This window comes from Mytilus galloprovincialis, chromosome 4, assembly GCF_965363235.1.
Source record: "Mytilus galloprovincialis chromosome 4, xbMytGall1.hap1.1, whole genome shotgun sequence".
Taxonomy (NCBI): Eukaryota; Metazoa; Mollusca; class Bivalvia; order Mytilida; family Mytilidae; genus Mytilus; species Mytilus galloprovincialis.
The window spans coordinates 20,208,823-20,229,822 of record NC_134841.1 but is presented as its reverse complement, the minus strand read 5'-3'; the positions used below and the strand labels follow the sequence as shown (position 1 = coordinate 20,229,822).

The 21,000-nt window shown below is 32.2% G+C and overlaps 2 protein-coding genes across 2 annotated transcripts; both read left to right on the top strand.

Annotated features, from left to right (window-relative positions):
* The first annotated feature begins 7,891 nt into the window (after window positions 1–7,891).
* LOC143071578 (uncharacterized) lies at window positions 7,892–17,180 on the top strand. The gene is made up of 5 exons (XM_076245976.1): window positions 7,892–8,223; window positions 10,057–10,157; window positions 12,759–12,866; window positions 15,394–16,537; window positions 17,096–17,180. The coding sequence occupies exons 1-4, from the start codon at window positions 8,172–8,174 to the stop codon at window positions 15,604–15,606; spliced, it is 474 nt and encodes a 157-aa protein (XP_076102091.1). The 5' UTR covers window positions 7,892–8,171; the 3' UTR covers window positions 15,607–16,537; window positions 17,096–17,180.
* Window positions 17,167–20,896, top strand: LOC143071577 (uncharacterized). The gene is made up of 4 exons (XM_076245975.1): window positions 17,167–17,208; window positions 17,676–17,851; window positions 18,324–18,519; window positions 19,332–20,896. Exons 2-4 carry the CDS (start codon window positions 17,681–17,683, stop codon window positions 19,724–19,726), a joined length of 762 nt encoding a protein of 253 aa, XP_076102090.1. The 5' UTR covers window positions 17,167–17,208; window positions 17,676–17,680; the 3' UTR covers window positions 19,727–20,896.
* Window positions 20,897–21,000: the final 104 nt, after the last annotated feature.

Genomic DNA, 21,000 nt, shown 5'->3' with positions numbered 1-21,000 from the left:
TCGAAAACCCTGGTGTAATAATTTTTTAGTAATACATAAATTTCTCTCGGTAAAATCTAAAACATTGTTACATACACGAGCGAATCGTACAAGTTGAGATATATAAACACCGTAAGATGGTGACAAGGGAACGTCACCATCTAAAAACGGATAATTAACGATAGGAAATGAAAAATCATCCCTTTTATCATAAATTTTAGTATTCAGCTTTCCATTAGTGATATAGATATCCAAACTTTATAGGTACAGAAAAGTAAATGTACACGTTCTCCCAAGAGGTAAAAAGACTATTCAAGGTGCCCATGAATATATTGAACAAACTGATATTCAAGCCAAAAACATTCTTGTCATGGTTGGTAGCAATGATCTTTCACAGAATAAATCACCAGATATCACAGCAGAACACCTCAGTACTCTCAAGAATCTAGTCAACAACAGATTTCCAAATACTAACATTCATATTTTTCCTTTATTTCATCGTCTCAATGAAGAACTTTTTAACCAAGATGTTGATATAGTGAACACGAGGCTTGAACCCCTAATTTCAAACTCTCTATCCCTAGTCCGAAACCACAACATCAATGTTAGAAACCACCGTTACTATCATACTGATGGAGTACACCTATCGATCAGTGGAAATTTTGAACTTGTGCGTGCAATAAAATCCCACATGAATCCGGTTCTTGGACTAAAAGACTACCATAACTACAATCAATCTGAAAATATTCATCAATTAACAACTCCACGCAAAAACCACTTACCACCTCAACATACCATGCCGAACAGACTTTTTTCGCCAGCTAACTTTGAACATTCATTTTATGATCGTCCAAATGCGAATGCTTTCCGTGAGCAAAGACCACTAGTCCCTCCAGAATCTAGTCAACCCAACTGGTTCAGAGACCGTGAACTGATTATGAGGCTTTTGAATATATAATTTGTTAACAACATTGTAGTTTATAGATGTTATAGTGTACATATAAAATTTTGAGATACTCGGTAATTAATTACTCAAATATCATTTTTGAACTGTTTTATATTTTTCTCTTATTCTGTTTATAAATTTTTTACTACAGTTACCATGTATGTAATGAACGTTATAAATACCTAATACAAGAAATATTTTCTATCTGCACAGATAAATATGATGCAAGTAGCATCTTATCTTTTCTTTTGAAGATCTTATGTATAAAATCTAATTATTTGACCAAACATGTATTTGAAGTCTGAGTTTATTGAGTGTATATACCTGTATTTTTCACTTACATATATAATTATCATCATGCTAAATCTAGCCTGCTGGAATATCAATGGGTTTCGTATTGAAAAATTAAATGATATTGTTGCTGTTTAAATTCTCTAAAAACATACTGTGATAGATGGAAGCTAAATGTCAATTTAAATAAAACAAAAATTATGATCTTCAGTAAAGGTAAAAAAGATTTTAAAAAATTTAATTTTTTTTATGATAACAAAGAAATTGAAATTGTTGAGAAATATAAATATCTGGGTATTATCATTTACTTTAATGGAAATTTTAAACATGCTGCAGAACACTTATACAAACAAAGCCTAAAGGCACTTTTTTCTCTGCATTCTAAGACATTTGGATTCAATACTATAGATCATAAACTAAAATTAAAACTTTTTGATACTCTTATAAAACCCATAAGTACTTATGGATCTGAAATATGGATTAGTGACTACAATATAAAAGACTCAAATATTGATAAATTACCTTTTGAAAAAATTCATAATAAATTTTGTAAAAATATTTTAGGAGTTCACAAGAGAAGTTCAAATATGGCAGTAAAGTGTGAATTAGGAAGACAACCTACTTTGAATCATATACTAACCCTAGCCCTAAAATATTATGATCGACTTAAACAGCTTCCATCTGACAGATTGCTTAGTGAAACATATAAATTAGATCATTCATTATATACTGATGGACACAGATCTTGGCACAAATTTATCTCTAACTCTATTGAAAAATATAATTTAACAGACAATAATCTCAATTTAAAGAACTTAAAGGAAAATATTAATAACCAACATTCTAATAACACTTTGCATAATCTAGAAAAATTACGTTCAATTGAACAAGACAATAAATTACATTTCTATGCCAATATTTATTCAGAAGAATTTAAATTGCAAAATTATCTATCTTATAAATGTTCTCCTAATATAACAAGAAATCTTACAAAATTAAGAATTAGTTCCCACCCTCTTTTGATTAAAAGGGTAGATATTTCAGACCAAAAATTAAGAGAGAAAACAGAATATGCTCTAACTGCAATCAAATAGAAGATGAAAAACATTCCTTATTTATTGCAAAAAATTTGAAAATTATAGAAAACAACTATTTAATAAACTAAATTTTAATTCACAAGATCTGTGCCCTGAAAAAGTTATGGAAACCATTATAAGTTTACTTAACCCACAAAATATTGATGACACAAAAAATATATGCCATTACATACAATTATGCTTTGAATCTTTGTAATTTTATTCATTTAACCTTGATTTGATATTTTGTCATACATAATATATATTTATTTATGTGATGTAATATCATGTTAATGTGGGGGAAGACATCATTATACTTGTATTGATTTTCCTGATTTAATAAAAACTTGAAAAAAAACTTGAAAACTTGAAAATCAACAAGCTGACAGCTGTTGTTTTTGGCAATTTAGAAAATCAACAAGCTGACAGCTGTTGTTTTTGGGAGCCTTGCCGATAGAAGCTGCAACTATCACTACTATATTCCATTATAACATGTGACAATACCAAAATCAAAGATGTCAAGAACAGACAGATAGCTACCAATTTCGATAACAAGAAAAGTTTCTTCAGCAAAATACTGAACATTTTAGAGTTATACAGTCTACCTTCAATCAACATACTTCAAAATAGCACACCCCAAAAAAATGCATGGAAGGAAGAAATCAATAGACAAATTCACAAATTTTGGAATGATAAATTAAAATCTGATGCTTTCAATAAAACCAGTCTTAAATATGTCTGCATAGATAATTTGGAAATAGGAAAAACAGCACATGTATGGAAGCTAAAAATCAACCCAGAATTGAGATAAGAAAATCCATTGTGAAATCCAGAATGATGACTGGAACTTATATATTGCAATCAGACAAACATAAGTTCACATATTTCTCAACAGAAGCAACATGTCAACTGTGCCATACAGAAAGTGAAGACATAGTACACATGATAACCACCTGTCCTGTACTAAGCACTATAAGAGAGAAATATTTTATAGATATAAAAAAAGTCATTCTGGATAGCTGTGGTCCTGCAAAATGGAATACATACTGCAACAATAAGATGGAAATTACACGTCTGATATTAGACTGGAGCAATTTTAAAGAATCCCTTAGTATAGGAATGGAACTGGCAGAAAAGTTAGAGCAGAAAGCTAGAAACCTACTATTCCAACTACATATCAAGAGAATTGAAATATTAGATGCACGGAACATCAAATAATATTGTGTAAAACCAAAGTGTACAGGTATATGAACAATTAAACTGTGTATTAATATTCAATATTCAGTGTTTAGTGAAGAAGCAAAAACGGATAAATGTTTATACATATAAGAACTGTTTTATTAAAAATGTTAAACATGGAGAAACAAATATATTCAAATTCTCATTACATGGACTAGAGATAAACGATTCAAATAAATGTGTTAGTAAAGGAGACAAAAGGAGGATATTCATCAAGTTGAATTGATAATCACCCGAATGCGAGTTCAGCTCTAAATTATGAGTATAATTTAAATTTAAAATTTCTATAAAATGAGAAATGTTATCATATAATTAAAATAATTAAAATTAATGACAAGCTCCTGTATTATAAATGATAATTTTATATGATGCCAAAATATTTTTAACCACATTTTCCACTTAAAACAAAGTAAATTTATTACATGATACTGAAACTAAGAATAAGAACTTTGTTTTTAATGACTGTCTTATTTTTATTCTTAGCTTTTTAATTAGATAAAAGATTCTAGTTTTTATCAATGAAATTCCACATCGCCAGTCAAGAAAATTGATGTTCACTATTATGAGATATTTTATCATATTAAAATTGATGCAAAATATATTTTTACTTTTTAAAATACATACTTGTTCCTTTTAAAATAATTAAGTAACCTCATTTTAGAAAATTAATCTATAACTCTATCCTTTTATAAAAAATAGAATTATATATATATAACTACTATCACTATAGACACTTATTTTGTTTTTGTACAACTTTTAAATATTGTATGTTTAAGTTTTAAAACAAAAAAACAAAAAAACATGTATATAAGACCCTCACATGTAAATACTGCTATGGTGCACGTTTCCTTTATTATAATAAAAAAATAAAAAAATAGATACAAAATAAAACAGTCTGTATATATATATAAAAACAACTTATAAATGAAAGAAAACCTCCTACATAGTGTGCTGTACATAGTTATCTACATACAACCAAAAAAAAAAATCTTTCAAAATTTACCCCAAATACTCTAACAATATATATATTAGAGGTGTTCCTATTTAAAGGAAGCTAATACAGAGAAGAAGAAGACAGCAGAAGATATGTATGAAAGGCCGATCATGTCAAAAACCCGATAAAGTAACGCGTTAACATTTAACGCGATAAAATCACATTTAACGCGATAAATACAGTTTAAACGCGTTAAAACGAGATTTTAACGCGTATAGAAATAAATATATTTAACGCGTTAAACTTTGCAATTATCAAGTTTGGGATTTAACCCGTAGGTGAAAAAAGACGTTTTTCGCGATAAAATACCCGTCGCACTGGCCACATGTGTCATAATCTATCACATTAACGCGTTAAATTCAACACAATTACGTTGCTACGATACATTACTTTAACGCGTTAAATTCAACACAATTACGTTGCTACGATACATTACTTTAACGCGTTAAAACATCATTTAACGCGTTAAAACATCGTTTAACGCGATAAAAACATCGTTTGACGCGTTAAAACATCCTTTAACGCGTAAGAACATCATTTAACGCGTAAGAACATCATTTAACGCGATAAAACATCGTTTAACGCGATAAAACATCGTTTAACGCGTAAAAACATCATTTAACGCGTTAAAACATCATTTAACGCGTTAAAACATCATTTAACGCGTTAAAATATCATTTAACGCGTTAAAACATCATTTAACGCGGTAAAACATCGTTTAACGCAATAAAACATCGTTTAGCGCGATAAAACATCGTTTAACGCGTTGAAACATCATTTAACGCGTTAAAACATCATTTAATGCGTTAAAATGTCATTTAACGCGTTAAAACATCGTTGAACGCGATAAAACATCGTTTAGCGCGATAAAACATCGTTTAACGCGTTAAAACATCATTTAACGCGTTAAAATATCATTTAACGCGTTAAAATATCATTTAACGCGTTAGAACATCGTTTAACACGATAAAACATCGTTTAACGCGTTGAAACATCATTGGATGTAGTTATAAAAAAATGTTGCTAACGAATACTATGATCTGTTCGCATCTTTTGGATTATCGTGGTGTCCTGGACATTACAGAAGAGGAGGATATTCATGGTGTATATTCGGAACGCTTCCTTTCCGATTCAGTCGACGGTTACACTTGCTTTCCGATACACATAACGCTTGCTTTCAGATTTATATTGACGAAGTAGCAGGTGATAGTACCAAAATCAAGTGCTTTAAATGAAACATACCACCACAAACACAAGAAGACCAATGAAGACGATTACATTTTAGCATACTCGGGAATGAATTACAGCATTCAACATGTTGGCTTGGCTCACACCGAACAGCAAGGTAAACGGGGTCTTAAAAAAGACCAGTGTATAACCATTCAAACAGGAAAACCAACGATTTAATCTATAACAAAAAAAAATGAAAAACGCTTATAAAGCACATCGAAAAACGACAATCACGGTACCAGGTACCTGACTTAGGACAGGTGCAAACAAATGCAGTGTGTTTAAACGTTTTAATAGGCACCAACCTTTATCCAACTTTAAACAATAGTGTAATATCACAACGTAGGAAGACAAACTTTAAAGTATCAACTGAAATGGCTTTACTCAATCAAATGACATATTAAACAAACTAGTGAAGATACACTGAACGAATAAATTTGTTCTATGACTCAATGTAAATACAAAATAAAACAATGTTTAGAGTCGAACAATATCAGAAAGACACTCATGACCTTGAACAAAATTCAGGACTGATAACGGACAGAAAAACGAACCGAGAGAGAGAGACAGTCTTTTTTAGCTTTACAGGAAGGGTATTAATAATAGCGCCCAATTTAGGGGGGGGGATAAATAGTCTGTTTGCCGAACATGCCATATTACAGAACAACGCAGTATTAAGAGGTAAAAATGTCGAAAATGAATGATTGCGTGGCGGAAAAAAAAGACTTAGTAAGTAGTAAAAATAAAGAATAACATCCTCTTTCCCCAATGGGTATCAAATGGTCATCCTCTTACTTTTGGCACATATTCATTACCTTATTGGGCCTGGTTTACTAGATGCTCGATGCATGCTCTTAAGAGCCTCTTGTTTTAAACATGTTCACAATCCACACACGATTGCTAGCTGATACATTCATATACATACCAGGATTGAAATTTTGTATTTGCGCCAGACGAACGTCTACATAAGACTCATCAATGACGCTCATCAATGACGCCAGAATAAAAAAAAGCCTCGGTTATCTGACAGGCATCCGTGTAACAATATCCGATTGTAATGTTTAACTGAGGTATGATTGATAGATATAATAAAGATATGTCATGTTTTCACCATCTGCAGAAAAGGAATTCACTTGTAGAGACTTATGCAAGTATACGTCAAACTACCATTTATGGGAAACCCTAATGTCAGATATATACATCAAAAGATGCAAAAAAGACCAAGTAAAGTATCTGAAAAACCTGACATATAAACAAAATTTATTCAAGACGAAGTGTGAAGACAGGTTGACAAATGTTAAATCTAGATGGCCTTTTATAAACATGATCAGTCCATATATGTACATATGAAAAGTAAGCTTAAATTAAATTAAACGTTGCTTTGAACACGTTACACTAGCTTTTAACGCTGTACAATTGCAGGTAACGAGTTAAAGATTCATTTAATGCGTTTAAGTTGCATTTAACGCGTTAATGTTGCATTTAACGCGTTAAAGTTGCATTTAACGCGTTAAAGTTGCATTAAACGCGTTAAAGATGCATTTAACGTGTTACAGTTGCTTTTAACACGTTAAAGTTGCATTTAACGCGTTAAAGTTGCATTTAACGCGTTAAAGTTGCATTTAACGCGTTAAAGTTGCATTTTACGAGTAAAAGTTGCATTAACCTTCTTTTAACGCGTTAAACCCTCTTTTAACACGTTAAACCTTCATTTAACGCGTTAATTCTTATTTTTACGCGATAAGTAATTTATGACGATTATATTAAAAATGTGCTGAAAATCAATAAACTTTATCGCGTTAATTGACAAAGTTATGACACATGTGGCCATTTCCTTTAGTAAGTTTCGAGTAAAATCTGACGTCTTAAATCGTTGTTATGGCGAAAGATGAAAGTATTTTCGGTAATTTTTTGTAGTTTTGTGCTTAACGCGTTAAATAATTAAATAACGCGTTAAAAAATATTTAAACGCGTTAAAACTGTATTTATCGTGTTAAATGTGATTTTATCGCGTTAACATTGTTAACGCGTTACTTTATCGGGTTTTTGACATGAACGGCCTTTCATAGATATGTTTCCCCGTTGTAATGTCGGGATATTTGTAAAAACTCAGTGTGGAACTTCCTCTCATTATCAAAATGAGTTGTCCCTTGTAAAACTATTTTATTGTAATCGGGATATATCAGGTCATTTGCATTCCCTGAGACTACCAACTGGCCAAAATCAGACAAAATGTGACACCCAAACAGAGGGTCAGCTGATTTCAAGAAGGGCAGGTGTATTTGATTATAATAGAAATCTAAGCATATGTCCGAAACATAGGTATGATTTGGGGATCTATTGGAGGCCAAGAACAACTTGCCAGTTCCCAGTTCATGTTGGGAAGGGAAAACCAGTTCGAACAGTAACAAGTCCTATGAGTTATGGAATATGGTGTACACAGACACAGCTTGTGCATGCAGGATCAGGTATGAAATTTGGTAAAGTGCTAGTTCAAACATGAGACATCCAGGTGGACATAAATTTGGGGGTTGAGGGTCCCACAACATAAAACTGTCAGGTTTACAATTAACAGATTAATACCGTATGTTTATATTTTATCAGATACATGTATTTTATGGAAGCAGGACAAATCGCCCCACTGACAAATCGCCCCAAACCTACATTTGTAATCCCCCCACTTTTTCACCAACTCGCCCCACTTTAAATAAACACGCCCGAAACTGATTTACCAAATCGCCCCAGTTTTTAAATAAAAAATGATTTATATTATCCCACATGTGAAATGGGATAAATCATGTTTAATATTACTTCTGCCAACTCGCCCCACTTAATGGAAAACGGTAATATCTAGATTAGTATATAATTTTCATGTCTGCCAACTCGCCCTACTTTAATGAAAACTATCTACACAGAATACAAACAAAGTTAACCAAAAATTTATTTAATTCGGTTACTATTATTGACAATATTGATATACTGAAATTATAATTCTAAATATAACTTTTGTATTGTTGGAGAATAACAGTATTCTTGTAAGCTTAGTTATTTGCATAACAATTGAAAAGAAACCTGTTAATTGTATCATAATGCAATATATATAAATGTATTTTTTTTTTTTTTATTTGATGATCAAACCTGAAGTCTAATCCTTGATTTGCAATTTTTCATGGCATTTTTTGTAAAAGTCAGTCTGATGATTTATGAATGTTTTGTTCATCAAACTTGTTTAAAAAATGTTATTCAAGAATCCTTAGGATCCTCTAGAGCGTTTTATGAAATAAAAAGGAGATATACATGTATATATTCCGGACTTGATTGGGAATTTTGAAAAAGGGAGTTTTATTATCATTTTATTTTTTCTTCTGACATGTCTAAGTCTCCCCCTTCTACCATGGACATATTGTCTGCCATCTCATGTGTGAATCTATACATGTGGATGTTTCCTACCTAAATTAATGTTAGGAGTTTGGTTGTGGTACAAATGACAACTCAAAATTGGCACATGCCCATCCCCATAAATTGGGGTATGATGTTAAATTTATCGTTTCATATTTTCTCAAAACAGACTTACAAGGTACATGTACATGTAGCATGATGAAAATTTCCTTGTTATATTAGTAAAATGTTGTTCTCAAGTCAAGTGAAATTTGTTTATAAGTACATTTTATACATGAACGTTGTGTACATACAGAAAACAATAAAACCAATTCTGATGTGATTTTAAAACAGACATACAAAAAAATCTCCAACAAGAATAAAAAGTTGGATAGTATTCGTTTAATTGTATGTATACACACTCCTTATACATGTAATAATATAACTCACGTCTTCAATTTTTTTTTTATAATGGAATGAATGGCAATTAAAGTAAGGAAATATTTGTATGATGTGTTCCTGAGGTTAATATTATGTACTAAAACAAAAGAAATATTTTCGTTACTGTGTCAGGTGTAAATCAACCATGCCTGCTTGGTTAGTACGTACATGTACATGTATATACGCTGTACCGATAATACACCATGATTATATTGTTGAACATGAAAACAAAGAGTGTTAGCATGGAGTTATTCACACACATACACAATGATACACTTTTGATGTTTTGCACTTTAAAAAGCTCATACAACATAACAACAAACGAACTAAAAGTATAGCAGTTTTGCAATAATTCTATACATGGAATAAGAAGCGTATCATTTTTTTTTATTGGGTGAACATTATTTAATAACTTTTTATTGCCTATTAATTTAGATTCATGTACATGTCAATGCTATTCACAATTCAAATTTGCTTTTCAGGAATATGCAGAAAATGTATAGATGTTTTCAAGGAGGTTGTACCAGACATTACTGTATACCAGACAGGTTTAAACAGTATCACAGATAGTAATGATAGTGAGGTAACCAAAATACTAACCTCAAAGTCTTTTTGTGCTCAGATTTATTGTATCATCATTCATGTAACCTGAGTATAAAACTTATAAAAAAAGACACATTTTTTTATTTCCTTCATGTCCTTCAACTTTAGTAAGCATGTTTAAATTATAAATATGAGCTACGGCCTAAAAGAGGGACGAAAGATACCAAAGGGACAGTCAAACTCATAAATCTAAAACAAACTGACAACGCCATGGCTAAAAATAAAAAAGACAAACAGAAAAACAATAGTACACACGACACAACATAGAAAACTAAAGAATAAACAACACGAACCCCACCAAAAACTAGGGGTGATCTCAGGTGCTCGGAAGGGTAAGCAGATCCTGCTCCACATGTGGCACCCGTCGTGTTGCTTAAGTGATTACAAATCCGGTAAATAGTCTAATTCGGTAGGTCATATTCATGAAAGGGAAGGGGATTGTAGTTACGACGTAAGGAACATATCCGATATCATTTGCGAAACGGTTATTCCATAACGGTCAACCAACTGGTGATGGCGTCCGTAAAATTTACGAAGGGATGATTTCAACTTCACCATTTGGAACTCTTGGTTTAATAGCTTCCTTGTGAGCAGCAAACCTCTATCAAGAAAATCATGATAGGAAATGCAAGCACGGGAATATCGTATCAATTGGGAGATATATACCCCGTATGCAGGTGCTGCTGGAATGTTGCTACTTAGAAATGGAAAGTTCACAATTGGAAAGCTGAAATCATCTCTTTTGTCGTAAAGTTTTGTTTTCAACCGACCCTCATTGTCAATTTCTAGATGTAAGTCAAGATATGAAGCCGACTTAACTGTATCTGTAGTATCCTTTATCTCTAGTTCGATTGGATAGATGTGTTCCACATAGTCACCAAATTTTGAATTGTTTAGTGAAAGAACATCATCTATATAGTGGAAAGTAGAGTTAAAGGATATTGCTAACTTCTTATCTTTCTTCCTAAGAAGTTCCTGCATGAAGTCAGCCTCATAATAATAAAGAAACAAGTCGGCGAGTAGAGGGGCACAGTTTGTTCCCATTGGAATGCCGACAGTCTGTTGAAAAATTGACCCTAAATTATTTAACTCCTTCTTGGCTTAATATCTAAACCCTTTTATACTTATATGGTATACTATTTGTATTTTTTTTTCCATTGAAAGTACATTCAATACACATAGAAGAATTAAAATTTATACAAAGTTTAAATTGCTAAAAAATATTACATCTTCATGTTAAAGTACATGTACTCTTTCATTGGAAAACCTTCATTTTTTGGCACTGACTCATATAAATATGACCTTTGAATAATTGTGATAAGTCTGATAAATCAAATGAGTATTCTATTGCTTTGAATACATGATATGTTATATATTTAGGCAGCAACCATTTGATTTTCTGGGGGGGGGGGGGGGGGGGGGGGGGGGCTATGGTTTTTTTTGGAAAAAAAAGTTTGTTTCCAGTTTTTGGAGAAAAAAATAATTTGTTTTTGATTCTGAGAAAAAAAAATTGTTTGTTTCACCCTCAGCTGCCACTATATGTAATGCTAAAATTGAAAGATAAAAATTGTTTTCGACTTGTCGCGAAAAAAATAGATTGTTTTTCGCCGCAGGCGAAAAACAAAAGTTTGTACAGAAAAAAAAACCATAGCCCCCCCCCCCCCCCCAGAAAATCAAATGGTTGCTGCCTTAGGCATTTAAAAAGTATTTTTTTGCAAAATTTTAATTTTTTAAGCCTCAAATGTTGATAGTTGAAATTTTTCAATTTGAAAATAGAATTTATGATATTGTCTTTAATATACATCCTAATGCCATGAAACTTTATAAGCAGTCTCATAATTTATTAAGGCTTTGGTCATAACAAATTTTATTAAGATTTGACAGCTTTTTCTATCCTATTAGGTCTGAATACACAGTTATTGTCCTTTGATTTTTGTTGTTCACTAATATATTCCTAAGTGTGGACAGGGTGTTACTTGCCATTTTTTTTATACCTTCCAAATGTATGTCTTTGTTTTATGCCCCAAATAGCAAGTAGGGGATTGATACTATGAAAAAAAATGTAATTTTAAAGTAAAGTAGTGATTTGGTCCAGCAGAAAAAAGGTTAAAAGTTAGCACTTCGGAAGCTTGTCAAAAGATGTCAAGACCCTCTCACACAAAATTATCCATATTTTGAGTTAGAGCCAATGAAGTTTTCCATAATTTTGATATGTTTTGTCCCAAAAGTAGTAAAACACACTGTAAAAATATTATTGAGAAAGCGCAGGTTGGATTTTTTAGTTTTCTTTTATGGTCCAAAAGAATTGCAAATAACTGTGTACTCGGACCATGTACATGTATATTTATGTGATACTGTATTGAAATTCTGTACAATACAATATTTTTTTAAAACTAATTTCAAATTGGTCCTTAATGAAAATTATAACCTGAATTAGTCTATATGTCCTTGTTACTGTAATTAATTATTATAGTCTAAATACATACATGTGTATATCATTTTATATGCCATTTTCTTTGAAGGCAAATTTAAAACAATTGAAATTTGTTACAATGATTCTATGCTTAATGTATATTTATAGAAAGAAGAGGCAGCTGAAGAACATAGTTTTAACTTTACCAGTGACAGTTCCGACAATTTTTACAATTTGAGACAGAGAACAAATATATCATACCACAATGAGTTGGATGTGAGTGAAACTTTTTTTCAAGAAAATTATAAATTTGGTTAATATATAGATAATGTGAACTCTGACTGATCTAAACAAATTGTCAATTAGCATGAATAGTAATTACGTCCATCTGTAACATAAACAGGTCACATCGACCTACAGGTATATTGCCCACATAAATGACTTTGGTAAAGATCCATATCTCAGCAACTACAACATGTACATGTATAGAGGAATAATCTTGGGACTGTGGTAGGATTGAAAATGAAACTACTCTCTACAAAAGACCAAAATGACACAGAAATTAACATCTATATGTAACCGTACTGCCTTTAACACCGTATTACCTTTAACAAAGACCAAAACCCATACACCACAGTCAGCTATAAAAGGCCATGAAAAGACAATGTAAAACAGTTCAAACGAGAAAACTAACATGTAGGTTAAGGTTAATCACAGTCAAGGCGTTAGCCATTGTTTTTTTTATTCATATTTATCAAAATAAAAAAAACAACTATGACCTAGATTTACTGAGATTATGAATAACTGATTTCTTCTATATTAAAGAATTACTGAATGTACAACATTAAATAAGTCTGCCAAACAAAGTTTGGATACTTATTGTTTTTGCTTAGTTTTTTTTTTTAATATTCTTCTTCTTCCTCTTCTTCTTCTTCCGCCACTTTAAAAATAAAGTTGTCCCCAGCAGTTCTCCAAAACCGCTTGTCAGATTTACTTAGTATTTCATAAATTGAAAAATTGTTAACAGTCGAGATCCCCACCCATAAACCATATATATTCATGTATGGGACAATAAAACAATTTAAATAAAAAAGAAGGGAAGTACCTGAGGGTCACCCCCACCCCTCTTGTTTGTAAAAATCTGTAAACAGTCGAGATCCCCACCCCTAAACCATATATATTTGTGTATGGGACAATAAAACAATTTAAATGAAATAAAAGGGAAGTACCTGGGGGTCACCCCCGACCCCTCTTGTTTGAAAAATTGAAAACGGTTGAGAACCCCACCCCTAAAACATATATATTCGTGTATGGGACAATAAAACAAATTAAATGAAATAAAAGGGGAGTACCTGGGGGGTCACCCCCAACCCTCATGTTTGATATATTGTAAACAGTCGAGATCCCCACCCCTAAACCATATTTATTTGTGTATGGGACAATAAAACAAATTAAATGAAATGAAAGGGAAGTACGTGGGGGGTCACCCCCAACCCTCATGTTTGATAAATTGTAAATGGTCAAGATCCCTATTATTTATTTTTTCTTGAATGGGACAACAAAACAAATCAAATGAAATATAGGTTAAGTCCATGGGGGTCACCCCACCCCCTCAAGTTTGATAAATTATAAATGGTCAAGATTCCCATCCCTAAACCATATATATTTATACCCCACGCAACGAAGTTGCGCAGGGTATAATGTTTTTGACCCGTCCGTCCGTCCGTCAGTCCGTCCGTCAGTCCTGTTTCTTGTCATCGCAACTCCTCTCAAACCACACAACAGAATTTCACGAAACCTTTTCAGATGATAAGGACATACTATGTAGTTGTGCATATCGACGGGAAATTGCGATTCAATTTTTTTTCTAGGAGTTACACCCCTTTGAACTTATTTACTTTAATGTACTACTGCAACAGTTTGTCATCGCAACTCCTCTGAAACCTGACACAACAGAATTTCACGAAACCTTTTCAGATAATAATGACATACTATGTAGTTGTGCATATCGACGGGAAATTGCGATTCAATTTTTTTTCTAGGAGTTACGCCCCTTTGAACTTATTTACTTTAATGTACTACTGCAACAGTTTGTCATCGCAACTCCTCTCAAACCACACAACAGAATTTCATGAAACTTTGTAGATAATAAGGACATACTATGTAGATGTGCATATCAACAGGAAATTACAGTTCAATTTTTTTTTCTATGAGTTATGCCCCCTTTGAACTTATTTGCTTCAATGTACTTCTGCAACAGTTTGTCATCTCAACTCCTCTGAAAACACACAACAGAATTTCAATAAATTTTGTAGATAATAAGGACATACTATGTATATTGACAGGAAATTATTATTCAATATTTTTTTTTATACAATTTTTTTTTTTTATTCTTAATTTCTCCAATGACAATGTGGGGACGTGGGGTATGTGAGCGTGCTCACTAAGGTTCTTTAATCTTGTATAGGACAATAAAGCAAATCAAAGGAATGGGAATAGCGAATTATGGGAGCTTTGTTTGGGAGACTTCATAACAGCATCCTGTTACAATTACTTCTTGTTTTATTTCCTAACAGGCAAACTTCTTTGATTTCATTTAAAAATGCAGGACAAAAAAAAATTAAGTTCGTTCTAGAACAACTTCTTGCTAAGCCTGGAGTTCACTCTCGGGAGACATTGCAGTTATGAGTTGTCTCCAGTGTGTGGAAATGTTTAAATAAAAGTTTATCTATAATTGCTCCCTGTTTTGTATTCTTAAAAGATACTTTGCAAGCCATACATGTAATAATACTTTATTTTTTAGGACATTCTAGAATGTACATCAGAGTGTACCCAAGCAACCAACTCACAGACTTCCAACTGGAGTGACAATATCCAGACACCGCTTAGCGAAATTAATCAAGCTCTGAGTACTATTGGAAGAGGATCTATTAGTCCACTAAAATTTCAGCTGTCAAAACCTTTAGATGATGTTAAGGAGAGTACACTCCGATATATCAAGAGGAAAGCAACATAATCTATTGATGTGTTGTTAGAATCAATTGCACCAGGTCAATCTTCAGATTTAAAGAAATTGATTTTCTCAGAGGGTATTAAGAATTTGAATGAACCAGAGAAAGACTCAGAACTTACAAAACTCATACTCACTTTGTTCAATGATACAAATGATAATACAGTAAAATATCAACTATTATCAATGATTGCTGAAAAATATACCAAAAGAGAACATCAAAATATGATACCTGGATTAACAGTATATAAGATCGACCAGGCTAGGCAATATGCTTCTTTACATGGACCAGGTAGTACCATGAACGAAAAGGCAGAAAAACTCCATCGTTCAAGAATGGAACCAGAAAAGCTGGAACATGCCTTAAGTTTTTTCTTTGACCCACAGTTCATTCAACTGTCATCATTTGGAACCCGTGAACTTAAGTTAGAAAATGGGGATAAAATAATGATTCCAGAAGTGGTACGATCAACATGCAGCTCAAATTTGGTAAACATGTACATTTCTTACTGTAAAGAGAATGAATTTGTTCCATTGAGTTCTTCTACACTCTACAAAATTCTTTCTTCCTGTTCAGCAGCCACAAAAACAAACCTTCGAGGTTTAGATAATACTGCTGCAGATGGTTCTTCAGCTTGTGATGATCTAACAGAGCTAGTAAAGAACATTGCCAGTAAATCTGTGTTGACTAAAGACGAAACTGACGAAATTTTGCTGCAAATCAAATGCTCTAAACTTTACATGAAAACAGATTATAAATTGCATATAAAACAAAATGATGAGTGTGCAGACCACTGTATTAACTTGGCACTTAGTGACCCTAGTGATGCACTCTTACAAAATCCATGCCAACACACACACAATATCAAGTGTGACAGATGTGAGCTGTTCCCTGATCTTATTAAATTACTGAAGGAGAAGATTTCTAACACAAACGGTATGTACCAATTAAAAAAAAGTCCTTGAGAAAGTTACTGTAAAATGTTTTTTTTTTTTAAGCATTAGCCTCAATCACACAGTGAACACTAAATGATCAAGGTGCAAATTGTAGTGGGTTTAACCAGTTGAATATTGGAAAGCATGCTTCACATGTATCATGTGTATTCAGGTTATTTCAAAAGACTGAAAACAATACTGTACATTCTTATAACAGGTTGCTTAATATAATAAGAGTCACAGTATTTGAATGTACTTGTATAGCCAACAGCCCAATGGGCCATTCCAGTATAAATTTTATTGGTCCAAAATTGAAAAAAAACTAGCCAGTTCTTTTTTTGACTTGAAAGTAAAACAATTCATTGTAAAGATTTTTTTTTTAAGTGCAAAAATGAACATACATGGTATAGGTATTATGCCATATCATGGGACGCCTATTCATCGATATCTGTTATCAATATTAATTTTGTTGACTTTGTATTTCTGCATAAAAGACTTGCTTACAAAATTTTTGTCATACTGCTGTTCACAACTTTATGAAATTTATGTTCTTTTCCAGTGTATGATCAAGAACAGAAATGTGATCTGCTGAAAGAAATGGAGATAGCAGAAAGTAAGGTGACTGATTGGAAAAGCCATGTTTTTTTAAAAGAACAATTAACCAAGATGAAGGTACATAATATGTAGATATCAATGCTAATCTAATTTTTAATGAATTGAAAGGGGCATAATTATAAAAAGTTATTATAACAAGATCAAATCAGTCATTATAAACTGAATGTTTATGAATACACTGTATATTCCATATTTATGTTTAAAAGAACCAAAGAAAGACTTGGAACTTACAAAACTCATAGTTACATTTTTACTTTGTTTAATTTAGTTGTTTCTTCTTGTTATATATAAATTTATTTGGATGGGCTTTAGAAACAGGCAGAAATGATACTTGAATGTCGAAGAATTCTTGTTTTATTAGCTCAGATTTTATAATTGAATGACTAACAAGGTTCATTCCTTTGACACCAGAATTTGTTTACAATGTAAGTTGTAAAAATTTGCTGAACAGACCAATAGAATATTTTTTAGATATGTGATTTTTAATCTAGAACACTCATTTCAGTTTTAATTATTACTTGCAGGCAGAATGAATCTCCTGGAGAATTTGAATCCAAACCAGATGTTAATAGTGATGGATTGGGCCATGAAATTTTTACCATCACTACACAGAGAAAAACAGTCAGAATTCTATGGACAGAAAGGGTTCAGTTGGCATATTTCAGTGTGCATTTTCAAGGACACCAATGGGAAACTAAAGGTAGTTTATCCTTGCTGGACTTTATTATTATAACGGTATTGAATGTAAACTAAAGCAAAGAAAGTTAATGTGCTGACAACAGTTTTTAATTTGGCAACATTCATGCCCCAAATTGTGTATCCAGGGGCTCTTAAGTTTTCATGTTGTCCATCAACAATTAATCTTTTTGTAAATTTAGTCAAATGTTCATATCCCAGCAACTATACATGGGATATATACAGATGCATCAGGAATAAAAGGTCAGTCTCCATGCAACATTGATCAATGTGACCTACATTTGCCACTTAATTGACTTATTTTAAAATTTATGTTTGTATCTCAGTAACTTTACATGATAGGATCCCATAACCTAGTGTATGGATGCATCAGGGATTGTAGGTCAACATCAAGGTAAAATAAGTTCACTTTGCCTTTCTCATTTTAATAGTATTCTACTGACCTATAGGTTAATTTAATGTTGTTTCTTTTTCAGCATGAGACTTTTGCCCACCTGTTCAATTTAGTGAAACAAGACTGGTTTGCTGTGGCATCAATTTTAGAAAATGTTTTGGTGAATGTCAGGGTCAGAATGCCAATTATCACTGAAGTATTTTTAAGATCGGATAACGCTGGATGTTACCACACCGGACTCCTATGGCAGGCTATTCATGGGATCAGTGAACGGACAGGTTTGTGCAGTTAATCATTTATGAATACATAGTATGATCATGGAACCGGTCTACTGTAGTTTCGGGGCCAACATCAAATATGCTTGATTGACTGGGGATAATTTTATTTAAACGGTTTTATATGAATTACAGGCATGACATTTAATGTAAGTTGGATATACATTTTATCATCTAGTTCCATATTAATGATTTATTAACAGTGAAATTATCCTGCATCTACATGTAGACCTTGAGCTGCCCAGATTTTTCTTATAGACTCCTGGTATCCCATTCCTCACATTCATTTGTGTAAAGAGGGGGATATGACCTTTATTGGGACTCCGGGATCGGGTGATTTCTAAGTTTTGGATATCGGGATTGACCCTTTCGGGATCCGAAAATTCTATTTTTTCGACTCTCGGAATTTCATGTTTTTGAGCCACAGATTTTGGGATCAGGGGTATTTCATACCGTGATTTCGGGATCAGGACCCCTCCTACCCCTCTCTGTAAACTAAAAAGTTATCCAATAATTGGGTTATTATGACTTTAAATACACATTATGCCTGAGCTGCTCTTGTTGCATTTATGTTCTGACATTCTTTAGGAACTAATTATGTTGCATTAACAAAACTTCATCAATGGATGAGCCTTAAATAGTACTAAGCATTCATACAATTTCTAGTTCAAAGTATACATAAATGCTACATCACAGACACACAAGGTGATAGCAATTTCAGTGATATACAAAATAATCAGCCCAAACAATTTCGTGTACCACACTCCTTAAACTAAATTATAGTGCAATATATTTGATCTTGTCATTATTTTCAGATATTTTCATCCAAAGATATGATTATAATGAGGCACAGTCTGGGAAATCGTATTGTGACAGCAAAATCGCGCACATGCGACGAAAGATGAGGATGTATGTCGCATCAGGTGGAAACATACAAAACCCTGTAGATATGAGAGATGCGATTCTAAGTGGAAAAGGGGTAGTAGGGTGCAGAGTAGCAGTTGCTGAAATAAATACAGAAAAACAGCAGATTTTTAGCCATAAATGGAAAGGGGTCCAAAATATAACGAACTTGGGGTTCATGGCAGAGAAAGTTATAATTTGGAAAGCCTATGGTATTGGCAGTTATATAGAAGTCATCAAGCCCCTTTATATTGATTTTATAAACACAACTTCAATTACACCTGTGGGGGATACAATTTGTTTATAATAACCATAGAAACATGTCTATTTGAAATTTTTGAGGTCTGAAATAAATTTTTTGTATACCCTGAAAAATTTTCCCTACCAGAAATATTTTATTGCATAATCTTGTTTTGAATTATTTTTTTCATTATGAAAATTAAAGACTTTCAAATTGTTGGATTTATATACCCATCATAAACAGATATAATTGTCATCCTATTAAAATATAAATGTCTGAATTGGTAACAGCACACATTTTGTTTAAATGATTGGGGTACAAACCACTTAATGCTGGTCAAGTTGGAGTACATTAGATGGAATGCTATAGGGGAGCAGGGACATCTTGATTGCATTAACACATTCTGTCTTTATTTGTATTTTTCTGATTTTCAGCTTATTATATATATATATCAAAAACTGTAATACATAAAAAATGAATTTAATTTTTAAGTTATATATACTGGTTATTGGTATGTCAAAAACTTGTGCTGTGTCAAATTTACCAGGATCTATTAGTATTTCAAACTATGATATAGTGTCTATACTTGTTCATGGTTCAGTATTACAGCTGTGCTCCACAGAGCATTACATTTTGTTTTTCGTAAAGATTCTCACTAGAATATTAAGAAAAACATTGTGACATATATATGTCAGCTTCATTATGAATTACTTACAAAAAGAAATCAGTTTCAGGCAGAAATTCTCTAATGTATCACAACTTTTCCTATATACTCAAGATAATTTTTGACTTGACCTTTTTAACTCCCAATATTCTATTTATTTTCAATTAATTGTATTTAAATACGTCATCATCATTCCAGCGAAGAATAACACAAGCCGGCCATACTTTATTGCCAAAAATGCCATTATATTTTAGGGCCTATATGGTGCCTTATAAACCTGTTCGTTACATTTTCTTTGTTATTAAAAAAACATATTTTCAAGATATCAGGACGATCATATGTAACAACAGATGACTATATATACTTATTTTACTGTTAATTCGAAGACAAAAGTGCAGGGTTTTTACGTAGGGGTTTAAAGTTCTACGACGTTTCACTAAGGAGACACACTATTTAAATGATTGACGGGGGTCATAAAAGGACAGAAAAATCCGTCAACTTAAATTAATTTCCCTCTAAGAAATTGTGCACCAAATTTTGAAACTGATTTTCTTTCCCCATTTCATGTACTATATAACACGTCAATAAATAATAATGACACTACAATCGTTGTGCTATTCATTAACATTTTAACTACATTTACGACTTCATTTTTGAAAAAAGGTAATTATTCATG

Coding starts and splice junctions, on each gene's coding strand:
- LOC143071577 (XM_076245975.1), top strand. CDS start 17,681: ATGAATCTCCTGGAGAATTTGAATCCAAACCAGATGTTAATAGTGATG. Junction 17,852..18,323: donor ACACCAATGGGAAACTAAAG/GTAGTTTATCCT, acceptor TTTCTTTTTCAG/CATGAGACTTTTGCCCACCT. Junction 18,520..19,331: donor TGGGATCAGTGAACGGACAG/GTTTGTGCAGTT, acceptor CATTATTTTCAG/ATATTTTCATCCAAAGATAT.
- LOC143071578 (XM_076245976.1), top strand. CDS start 8,172: ATGAGTTATGGAATATGGTGTACACAGACACAGCTTGTGCATGCAGGA. Junction 10,158..12,758: donor CAGATAGTAATGATAGTGAG/GTAACCAAAATA, acceptor GTATATTTATAG/AAAGAAGAGGCAGCTGAAGA. Junction 12,867..15,393: donor CATACCACAATGAGTTGGAT/GTGAGTGAAACT, acceptor TTTATTTTTTAG/GACATTCTAGAATGTACATC.